Consider the following 11,984-nt stretch of genomic DNA (forward strand, 5'->3'; position numbering starts at 1 on the left):
TGTGTGTTCCCTCAGGGACACGTAGCAGCGGCACACCTTGTGCCACTGCTACACGCCCCTAGGGAACGCTCGTGCCATGCATGCTCCAGCAAGAGGCAGGTTACCCCAGGTGGGGTAGGGGAGGCTGGGGCCAGCAACTGTGCTGGCCCCAGCAGCCTTACCTGGAGTCCCGGGGGCCTTGGGGAGCTGCAGCCATGGCGCTCCTGCAGCAGGGAGCCTGGCCCGCAACTGGAGTGCAGCTCCAGCCGGCCAGGCTCCGGTTTTGGGCGGCGCGTGCTGCCGCCACGTGCATCGCCCTGCTTATTTTTGCCGTGAGTTTTTTTGACCCCGGGATCTCCCAGGGGTCAAGAAAACGCCCTGCGCTGCAAAATGCGGTGCGTGCAGAGTCCAGAGAAAGATAACAACAAAAATGATCAGAGGTCGAACATGCATAACCTATGAGGAAAACATTGGAAGAACTGGATTAGTTTAGTTCAGAGGAGATACAAGTGAAAAGAGACATTATAAGAGTCTTCCGATATGTAAAAGGTTGCTGCAAAGAGGAAGGTTATACTCTCATCTCTATAGTCATTAATTAGCTTAAATTGCAGAAAGGCAGATTTAGGTTAGACACTGGGAAAAACATCAACTGGAAGAGTAGTTGATGCTGGAAAAGGCTGCCTAGGGAAGCTGTGCGATCTCCAGCACCATCAGGCCTACTTAGGAACAGGATAGACAACCATCTGCCAGGATGATTTAGGTAAAGTAGATCCTGCCCTGGGACAGGGGGAGGGTTTAAACGACCTCTTGAGATCCCTTCCAGTCTACTCTGATTCTTATCCTCGTTCCAGTCAACATCACAGTTCTCACCTCTTCACTTTCCAGCATGTTTGCTCTGTTGGTCTCTGCCCCCCAGGCCCCCCACAAAATTGCTCCCCTCTAGGCACGTCTACATGTGCATTAATGCACTTTTCCTAGTGCGCATTAAATATAGTACCTCCAATGAGAGGTACTAAATAAATGCGCATTAGGCTGCCCTAATGCACAGTACCAAAAGTGCATGTTTTTTAAGCGAGGCTAATGCGCAGTAGCCTGTTTTACTGTACATTAGCCTAATTGCACATTTTTTACGTGACGCTTTGATGTGCAGTAAAATAGGCTACTGCGCATAAAGGTGCACATGTAGATGCACCCTCTGGCTACAAGTCTTCTCTGCGGCTTCTCCCATTTGGAGCTTGCCTTCTTGTGTCTCAGAAAGCACACTGATTCTTCATTTCCTTGGAATTGGCAAATATCTTTTCTCCTTGGCCTACCTCCTAAGAAGGGCTCGTCTCCAGAGACAGAAGAAAATTTTGCTACCCGTTCCGAAAGGCTGAACATTTCACAATTCATTTCTACTCACCTGCACCATCGGGACGTCATCAAATGCTTTAATAAAATCCTCCTCATCGACCGCACCAGCTCCCTCTTTGGCCGCTGACAGACAGATAAATTAAAAAGCCTTTTTTACCCTTCCCATCAACAACAGTTGCACCACATAAGAAAAGCATCACTTATGGGAGCACCTGAACAGGGGAGAATTCAGGTCTACTCCAAACCTATGTAAAAGGGTTTCAATGAGATGGAAAAAACAAACGCAAGGAAATTCAAAGCCAGATGCTGACTATACATGGCATCCTTCAATTCCCAGCCACAAAAGGGCACGTGAAGGAAGTCATTAAGGCAGCTGTTCAGTTTAGGGATGCAGCCTGACAAGATGAGACAGAATATTTACTTAAGCTGCAAAGGAGTTTCTCTTTTAACGGACTTTGACCTATCCATAATTGATGAACGCATGGGCCTTCTGACACCGGCAGAAGACAGGCAGATGGGGAGAAACGGGAAAGTGTCTGGATCATGAATCAGAAGGAGGGAGGAGTTTGCTCAAGATGAGACTCGGAAACATTTCCAAGTCAGTTTATTTACAAAATTCACCGAAGTTGGCTGTTATTTCTCTTTGCCTTTGTTTATTAGTGTGAAAACTTGGAGGTCAATAGTCAGAGGTGTTAGAAAGCCAGCGTACTGTTTTAAACTGCACAAACCTCTGGCTTTATTAAATAAAATGCCTTGCATTAACTTCAGCTACGGAAGTGCAGATGTGAGGCCACTAGGAGAAAGGTGTGTATCTCAGCAGCCTGCCCATGCAGCAATATGAGACACTGGCCTTCACAGACAAAAAAAGGATACGACTGTGGTCATAATTTGCAGGTCCACTCTACCAGAATATGCCTTTTGTATTCAGTGGGTGCACAAGCCTCACGTTCTCAGAGGGAACAATTTGCTGCTATTCAAAAGGCTGACCAAGGATTGTGCAGCAATTGAGTCCTTGAAAGAAAGTTGAAGGGAGACTTCGCTGCCTCTAGGCTCTGCTGAAGGGCCTTTGAATGTCATGTTATTGCCTTACCTGCGGACTTTGAGCCCAGAGCTGCAGACCCAAGCCTGCGGGCAGTCCCCATCCCAACCCTGCGGGAGTTTGAAGGGGCCTTTGAAGACGTAGAGGAGCTGGCCGAGGAAGGTCGGTTCCCGTCCACAGAGTCTTCATCATCAAAATTTTTATCTGCGGAAGAAGCATATTCAGCCATTACTCCGGTGAGAGTAAATGTCTCCCAGCCAGCGTACCCATTTGGGGTACCCCTCCGTGGTTTCTACAGGAACGCTGGAGACAACCGAGTTCTGCCTGTTCTCATCGCAGCAAGACTTCACTGAAGTTACTGGAAGATTAAGCAAAGCAGCTATAATCAAAGCCTATTACCCATCCCTGCCTGTCCTGTATAAATGCATGTTCGAAGTGCTAGGAGGCTCAGGGCACTTGAAGTGGACAACACAGATACTGCCCTGCATTTAAAGGCTCAGGTCCAGGTTACTAACTGAAAACATGGTAGTGATTTCAAGTCCGGACCCCCATTTTAAGCCTCCATGACTATACCAGACGGGAGTAAGTAGGTATTAAAGGTAACTGAGAACTGAGGCAGTAGTTTGTAAACTAAGAGATGAAAAGGTCCTGGGAGAGTAAATTACATTTTCATGCTCAGAGGTGGTGTTTGTGCAGGCAAAGTGAGGAGCAGCAGGGCACGTGGGGAAAGACCACACCAGGGTGCCCAGACTCTTCTCTGGATCATCAGAAGACACTCACCTGCTGCACTATGAGTTGTGAATGCAATAGCCTTAAATCCTCTAACATTTTTTTTTCTTTGCATGAAGATTAAGGCTTGTCTGCTCAGAAAAATGAACCCAAATTTAACGAAAGGTGGGAATTTAAACTTCAGCAGTTAAAACACACAAGCACCCCAGTGCAGATATGCATTCAGAATTAAAGTAGCCGTAATTAAATTCAGTATAGTTCACTGAAAACCATTTAAAACTAATCTTAATGAAGGTCACTAATTCTGAATGTGTATCTATGCAGGCCTTTAATTCAGTTTAATCCACTTGAAAAAAATAATTCAGATCTGTATGCCTGAGAGTCCCCATGTAGACAGACTCAGAAGCTGAGAGGTGGAAACGAGCGGTCAGCGGACTGAAAACAGAAGACCAGGTTGATTATCTGTGCGACTCCTACTGAAACAAGGCCAATCTTTGACACATGCAACCTGAATTAGCCTCGACTGGTGGGGCTGGGGGGGAAAGAGGCAAAGTTAATTTGGATCCTTCACAAGTACTTAAAGTGGGACAATGAGCTTGTAGGATCCCAAGATAAGAAATCGTTGTCCTGGGATAAATCAGTTGTCTGTTTCTAACCTGTGTGCGTAGCGGGCAGTTCATATAAAGAAAACCAGCTCAACTCCTAAGCTGTTTCTTCCCCAAATCTAAATGATGAGGTCTTGGGTCCCACATTACTCCAGCCTCTTCCTAGATGGAGGTCGAGTGTGAACCCGGAGCAGCGCTACCTTTGTTCAGCAAGAAGAATCACTGCTGAGCGATCCAAGGTGCCTCCTTCCCGTACCGCGCTGCCTACGCTTGTGCTGGAGCGACCGAGATCACAGAGCAGCTCCGGGCACACTTTACTCGCTATGTTCCCAACTCAGCAAACCACTGAAGTCCGCCTTATTCAGCCCAGCACTCAAGCACACGCATTTCACAGTAAGGGCAGGTGAAATGAGAAATAACCTCAAGTACTTTAATGACTAGGGGAGGACCGAGTAGGTTCACCTCCTCCCATCGTGTGCCCAGCCTGCACAAGACCCTTGAAAGAAAGTGGAAACTGATGATAATTAATACACATCAGAAATGAGGTAATCAATTAAGGAGACGAGTGATTAAGGCAAATCTGTGGCCAATACTGCCACTGACAAGAAGAAGGATTTTATTTTCTTCAAATAACCTTTGGGGATGAAAGGAATCCTAAAAAACAGCATTGGTCCAAATAAGATGGACAAGGAGGAGCCATCAGCACTAATGCCAAGAAAGGCAGGAGTGGTCATTAAACGTTTCTGTTCTGTATTTGGGAAAAACAGATTATAATACAAGCACATCATATTACACCAATGACGTACCACCCATTTCAACCAGAACTCAGGATGATGGTAAGCAACAGCTACTAATGCTGTTTTTCAATAGTCGGCAGCTCCAGATAACCTGCATCCAAGAGTTTAGAAGAGTTGGCCAAGGAGCTCTCTGGCTTCTTAGTGGTAATATTTAATAAGTCCTGGAACATGGAAGAAGATCCAGAGGACTGGAAAGCAGTTAATGCTTAAAATATAATGTTTAAAAAGGATAAATAAGACGATCCATGTAATTACAACCATGACACTCGAGCAAAACGAACGGGATACTAGATTTGATTAATAAAGAATTAAAGGAATATAACATAATTAATGCCAATCAGCAGGGGTGTCTGGAAGAGAAGCTTTGTCAAACAACATTTTTTCATGAGATCACAAGCTGGGTCGATAAGGGGATGCTGAAGACAGAATGGGCCTCTCTGCAAGGCATCTGACCCGGTACCCCAAGGCAATTTGTTTAATGAACAAGAATAATACAAAATCAAGAGGACGTTAAAAGAATTAACAACTGGCTAACTGAGTAGTGTGACCCGGTAACTGTGAACAGGGAAGCATAGTGCAGGAAGTGTGTTTCTAGTGGCCCCTACGCTATTGAACGTTTTTATCGATGAGTTGAAAGGAAACAAAATCACTGATGACAGAGTCTGAAGATGACCCAAAGATTAGGGGGGCTTGTACATAATACGAGGACTGGTCCATGCGAGAGTGATACGGATTGCCTGATGCACTGGGCACTTCGATACACCCAAGGGCGACGCTTAGAAAATGGGAAACTCTATCCAGGGAAGCAACAAGTCTGAAAAGTATTTGGGATCATGACACATCAGGGGTGGGCAAAATAAGGCCCGTGGGCCACATCCGACCTGCCAACTGATGGGATCTGGTCCGCGTGATGCTGGGAGGCCAGGGCTGCTGGAGCAGGGGGAGAATGGCCCTCGATAGGTCACCAAAACTCATTAAGTGGCCCATCAACGCAAATATAATGGCCCACCCCTGTGATACACAATCAGCTGAACATAAGGACCCAGTACAAAATTGTAGCTAAAAGGCGCAACAGTCCTAGGAATATATAAAGATGGGAATATTATAGGAGCCAGGGGGTTGTAGGACATGTGTATTAGGCACTGGGAAGGCTGCTACTGGAGCACTTGTCCAGACCTCCAAAAGGATGTCATTAAACTGGAGGGGGTTCAGGAGAGGATTATTAAAAGATTGGAAAACACATGTATAGAGTGAGCCTCTCCAAAACCTCCTCCAGCTGATCACTTTAACCAAGAGACATTTAAGAGATGACTTGATCACAGTCCTGAAGTACCCATGTGGGAAACAGAAGTTCGGTAACAGATGGCTCTTCAGTCGGGCAGACAAAAGATATAACAAAATCTAACAAGACCCAGTGACTGGAAAATAAAAATAAAAAAAGGCGGCCCAATTGAGATTTGAAATGAGGCGCAACTTGCAGCAAGAAGAGCAATTAAACCTTACATTTTGTGGTGGATTTTCTGGAAAACTAAGAGAAAAACGTCTCCTAAGAAAAAAACACCCTCGTGCAAACAGGAATGAATCCAGGGAAGTTCTGTGGCCCTGGTCGCACAGGCGGTCAAAGCAGAGGATCACAATGGTCTCTTCTAAGCTTTATAATCCACGAACCTAGGAAATCCTTAACAAGGGGCTTAAATGCTGAGGATGGGCTTAGGAAGACCTTTGCAACCGGCATGAATTTCACAGTGATTACACATTCTTCTTAAACATTTTCATTAACATAGTAAGTAAAGGATTCATTCTTCTATATGACAAATAGATACATCTACGTATATATTCATATATAAGAACGAATCCGTGTGTGTGTGTGTGTGTGTGTGTGTGTGTGTGTGTGTGTGTGTGTGTAGCTATAGATATCTATCCATCTATAGATAGATTTATCTATATCTATCCATCTATAGATAGAGCTGTCTATCCATCTATAGCCAGATAGATAGATATATCTATCTATCTATAGATGGATAAACAGATAGATAGATAGATGGACAGACAGACAGATAACCATCCAAGAGAACATTATCCTAATTTTTCAAGATAACAGATATTCTGTATTATTTCCAAAGTATTACTTTCATCCAATGGCATAAATATAACTTCACTTACATTAAGCAATCTATCTAGACTGTGTCGTTTAACTTAAAAAGAATCATCTTGTGTTTGCGCTTTTAAAACCCCACCCCGCTTTCAACACACACAAAGGGTGTGGTTTTCTTTTCCACATAATAATGTAATATAAGACTTCAAAAACCAAACATCAAGGAAACTTCATTTTTGTAGCCTGTAATTAATTCCACCCATTTTGCTAACATCCCAATGTAAAATGGGCTTTCCTGAGTATTAGCTTAAAAGAAAAAGAAAGGGAGAAAAGAAAAAAAGAGCAAACCCTCAGACTGCTTTACAGGCAAGTTACACCCAAATTCATCTTCTTGCATGCTGGAAAAGTCAACAAGCTAAACAAATGATTTTCTACTATTTAGCAGAAATAACCTCCAGCCTCCAAACAGCCTTTCCTTAATTGCAAATTGAGGGTAGTAGTAGGGCTCATTTACAACTGCACATCAGGGCTTTCACCAGCACGTGTGTTGACCAGAAAGAGAAACAAAGAACAGACAGGATGCGAAACGTGGAGTTCAGAAAATCTGAGATGACCGACCACCCGCGCACGAACGTAAAAAAAAAAGAGAGTCTTTCTGATCCTGCAGCTTCAGCCAAAATTATCATTTATAATCAGGGTCATATTTTGTACTCTCGCTGTAAACCCTACAGGGACAAATTCAAATTCAAGCGGGGTGCAACTCTCCCGGCACACCGGGGATGAATTTGAACCGCCGTGTTAAACCGTTCACAATCGTCACTGTTCTCCTGTCCTGTGACCCCCCCCAATGCTCGTTAGGAGTGCTGCCTCGTATGAGCCATCAGACACGCTTTGCTGAAAGAGGCCTTTGTCTGCTCAGGACTCCGCTTTCTCTTAAAATGACAGAAAATATGACTGCCCAGGCTCATCCTCCCCCCCCACAATCATCAAAAAGAAGAAGAATGAGCTTACAAGTGCATATCCTTTTGCAAATTAGCTTCCTCAACATTCCTTCATCTTTTCCATAGCGTGCCCAGATGTAACGCTGTCTCGCAGAGTGCTGCGCCTTTCAGTCCACGACATAATCAATCATTGCCCCTCGTATTCATTAAGCATGCTGCCTTCACACATGGATTTAAACAGCCAGGGCTTCAGTCCTGGTTAAACGGCCGGGGCGCCGCAGCATTCGGGCGAACGCCCATTTTCGCCCGGTAAACTTCGACCCACTTCTCAGGGAGGAAATTTGCTGCGACCGCAAGTCCACCAGGACGGCTGATCTGAGGCTGAAGACCAGCTTACTCCGTCTCGCTGGCTTGGCTCGCAATAGGAACGAGCTGGAGTTTATCCCCTGGGAAGCTCTAACGGGAGCATCTCAACAGCTGTCATCGTTTGTCCATGACGAATAAATTTAGTCATTATTCATTTTTAAAGCGTAACCCCTTCAGGCCTGGGCGAGGTGTAAAACGAGGAGGAGATGCTGCCGCTGGAGTCCAGGAAGCATAGCAAATCGGGCCAGGGTTTTTTCTTAACGTAGCCACCGATTCCCCCGCGCTGGGGCTGGCAGTCCGGTGACCGCCCCTCCAGAACAGCCTGGCCCATCACGTAACAAACACAACCATTGCAAGAATCACACGTCTTCATTTGGAAAATATTAAATGTCGTGGCCCCTGCAGAGGGGAAGTGTCCAACTGGGGTGTCAGCCCTGAATGCATCCCGGCCCATGTGTCAGGTATCCAGGTTGTAGCTGTAGTGATCTAGAGGCAAAAGCAATAAGGACTCGTGGCAGAGGTGATACTTTTATTAGACCGACTAGATTTTTAAAAACATTTCTTTAATTGCAAGCTTTTGGGTACAAGCACCCTTCATCAGGCATAGGAGAACTTTTACAGTCTTTTCTCCTATGCCTGATGAAGGGTGCTTGTGCCCGAAAGCTTGCAATTAAAGAAATGTTTTTAAAAATCTAGTCGGTCTAATAAAAGATATCACCTCTACCATGAGTCTTGATCACTTCTAGCTAACATTAGGGTCTCCGGAGCCCAATTCTGCAAAGTGCTGAACATTCACCAGTCCCATCCAGGTCAATCTAGATACCTCTTGTATCCCACAAAACCCTACTGCCTTAGGAGCTCAGCACCGGTGGGCGATAAGGGCACTCAGCATCTTTCACCGTCAAGCCTTACATAGCTAAGACCAAATGTTTTGAAGTTGTATGCCTGGTGTTAAGCAATCAAATCCGTAAAGCAAGACACTGGGCGCCCATGGTGAAGTCCAAAGGATCCCTGGGTGCCCCGTGCTCCTAAAAAACAGGTCACTTGATTTTGTTGCCTGATTTTAGAGTGCTGCATTTCCATAAAACGGCCAACCTTCAGGGACCCAAATCACCTTGCTCTACGCACGGCACAAGTCCTCTACCATAATACATATAGCAATAAATACCACCAGCATCTCCACTCAACCCCCAGGTAAAGAGGGAAGGAAACATTTTCCTCTTCTTACACCAACTCCTTGCCAGGTATTTAACAACGCCTACTTTTTCAGTTGACCTCCTCCTTTGATCCAAATTAAAGCGTTCTTCTATTTCCTTTCCTTGGCTAGAAAATGAGAATTTAATCATTTAGCTTCCTGTCACCATTCTACTTAATCAAGAATTAATTAAGTGCCTCTCAGTCTAGTGTGTCCCAAACTCCCATTACAAAGAGTAAATACTTCTCTTTCAGGAACCCCACGGAGGGGATTGGTTTTCTTCTCCACAAATGCGTCACATTTATACAATTCACACCGGAGCTTTGATGTACATCCTGCCATTTCAAGACACAAAAAACCTAGGTAGTCTATAAGCTCTCAGCCAACACAACGGCTCCATCAGGAATTCTCTCTGCTCAGGGAAGGATCTCAGAAGACAATCACGTAACGTAATAAAAGTCACAATGGGCTTTAGTGAAAAATTCTGCATTAAAAAAAAAAAAATCTAATTTCAGTATAATAAACTAAAAAGTGTCTAGATCCTGAGACAACGGATACCCTAGAATAGGTCAGACAAATGCAACCTTTACACGGCATCATAAATACCTATAGGGGTTTGCAACACTGAATGGACCACAGCGCCAAAGAGTTTCAATCCAGTACAAGCAAAAGTGGCCGTATTAGCAAGTGATTTCATTGATCTAATATTGCAAGAGAATAGTCAGACTAAACATTGCACAGGTAGCGTGTTGCCAGCTCTCACAACCAGCTCGCAAAGCGTCTTATATTTAGCAGAAATATTGGAGCAATGTTGCAGCCATGATGGGTCTTTGTAGGCCTGAGAATGGGTTTCTTCCCAAAGCCTCAGCTCCTGGAGTCAGGGGATCCTGACAGAGTTTCATCTCGTCTTTTCTACCTTCCTCCTCTCCAATTTGATCTCTAGTGACTAAGGAGCACACTTGACAATGCAAAAGCTAAAGATTCAAAATGCAGAAGCCAAATAAGAAGAGTCCAATATTGCTGTTTTTAAAATAAAGAAAAAAAATCAGGATTTTTCAACCAGTCTTCTCGGTTGCAAGTAGAGATGCAAACAGTTAAATGACCATTACATTTATACCGTTTAGCGACTTCCAGCAGGAACGGCCTCAACCCTTTATATGTTCACCATGCTCCGGGTGCTGTGGGGGTCCCAGGCCACAGGCAGGGAGCGAGCCCAGGGCAGGGGGTGGTGGGCTGCCCCTGGGATCCCTGATGCACTGCCACCCGTCGGGAACACCTGTGCAGTGGCAACCCCTCAAACCCGGCACCACCTGCTCCAGCTGCCACAGTGCCTCCTCGGGGCTGGGTCAGGCCCTGTGCGGCCACAGCGCCATGGGAGGGAGGGGGAAGGATGCAGCATGCCCGGCGGAGGCTGCCCTTCTGGGACCTAATGCCCCTTCCCCAAGGCGAACTGGGGAGGGCCTGGTCTGGCAGCGTGGGCTGGGCTGCAGTGGCACAAGCGTGACCGGGAGCCCATTGGCCTGCCCGGGCCCTGCTACTGCAGGGGAACTGGGAGTCTCGGTGCTGCAGTGGGAAGGCCCTGCCTGACCTTCCCGTGGTGGCGGGATCAGGATCCAGGCACAGGAGAGGTCCACAACCCCGGCTCCGTCTGCAGCTCCAGCCCCAGCCACTGGGGGCAAGGGGAACCCGTGGCTCTGCAGCGAGGTAGTGCCCGCAATGGTTCAGCCGTGCCCGCTGCCCCCTACCCGCCCTCACTCCTTGCCAGCAGCTTGGGACCTGCGCACCACCAGGACCAGAGTGAAGATGTAAGGGCCTGGGGCCATTCCTACTGGAGGTCGTTAAACCAGGTATGACCTATTAGTTAACCATTTAACCAATGTAACTGGAAGAGGTTAAACAGACGCCATTTTAAAAGATATCTGCAGGGGCCCCTAGTTGCAGGGGCCAGGCTCACGAGGTTTGAGCACATGGGGTTGGCAACGCTGTCCACATTACACGAACAAGTCTCAGCAGAGGTTTCTCTTAGCCGTTTATGAATATTGCTGCAGCTAGGAAATGATGACAAATGACTCAAGAGGACCTTTTCCAAACCCATTATCCACAGAGCTAAGGGCAGCCATAAAACAGGAGCAAAAAAAAAAAAAAAAAAAATGTAGGCCAATCTGTCATTCCTTATTCAGGCAAAACCTTCAGTGTTGTGAAAACTCTCGTTACGTGCAAGACAATGATGGGAATTTAGCTAGATGCGCACACAATCAGAGAGAAGTAGGGCTGGAAGGGACCATCCAGTCCAGCCGCCCGCATGAGGCACAATCATCCCAATCCAAACCATCCCGTAAAAATCCCTGATCTAACCACTTATTAAAACTACCGTCACCTTGACACAGGAAGCTGCATTCAAGGTAAAGCAGGGGGACCATGGCAGCCAACGTCTTGCTTCTGTAAAATGTTGCTAACAGAGGAAGGCAAAACCCACCTCAGCCCACACCAATCTGGCCATGGGGTGAAAGTTCTTCCTGACCTCAAATACGGCAATCGGTCTGAGGAGCAAAACCCTCTAGCCAGGAGCCTCTGGCTTGAAGTCCCGTTACGGACACTAGCCAGTCAAAATCCTAAGCCTTGGCTACCGCCAACACGCAATGCCTCTAAGGAAGACCTAAAAGAAAAGAAGGTGTTGTACAAACATTTTGTAGGACAGACCTCTGCCCCGTTCAGCTTAAAATAGAGGGATTAAGTGATTTGTCCCTGGTGGCAGCTGGAAAAGGAATGGGTCCTACCGACTGCCGGTCACTGGACTGCGTACCGTCGACGGAAACATGGGGAGAAAGGGCGAAAAGTGCAAGATTTCCACTAGTTGCAACTGAAACAGCAACAAAAGGAAATGA

The 11,984-nt window shown here is 46.2% G+C and overlaps 1 protein-coding gene across 11 annotated transcripts in view; it reads right to left on the minus strand.

Moving 5' to 3' along the window:
• Positions 1–11,984, minus strand: part of CLASP1 (cytoplasmic linker associated protein 1) — a 251,743-nt gene that overhangs the window by 120,903 nt on the left and 118,856 nt on the right. For all 11 annotated transcript variants that reach the window (XM_025209361.1, XM_014521987.1, XM_025209362.1 and 8 more), the window contains 2 exons: positions 2,423–2,575; positions 1,382–1,455 (listed from right to left, as the gene is read on the minus strand). In XM_025209361.1, coding sequence (XP_025065146.1) covers positions 1,382–1,455; positions 2,423–2,575 — 227 coding nt within the window. The remainder of the gene's footprint in view (positions 1–1,381; positions 1,456–2,422; positions 2,576–11,984) is intronic.

The sequence above is a fragment of the Alligator sinensis genome, unplaced genomic scaffold (assembly GCF_000455745.1).
Source record: "Alligator sinensis unplaced genomic scaffold, ASM45574v1 scaffold1133_1, whole genome shotgun sequence".
Classification (NCBI taxonomy): domain Eukaryota; kingdom Metazoa; phylum Chordata; order Crocodylia; family Alligatoridae; genus Alligator; species Alligator sinensis.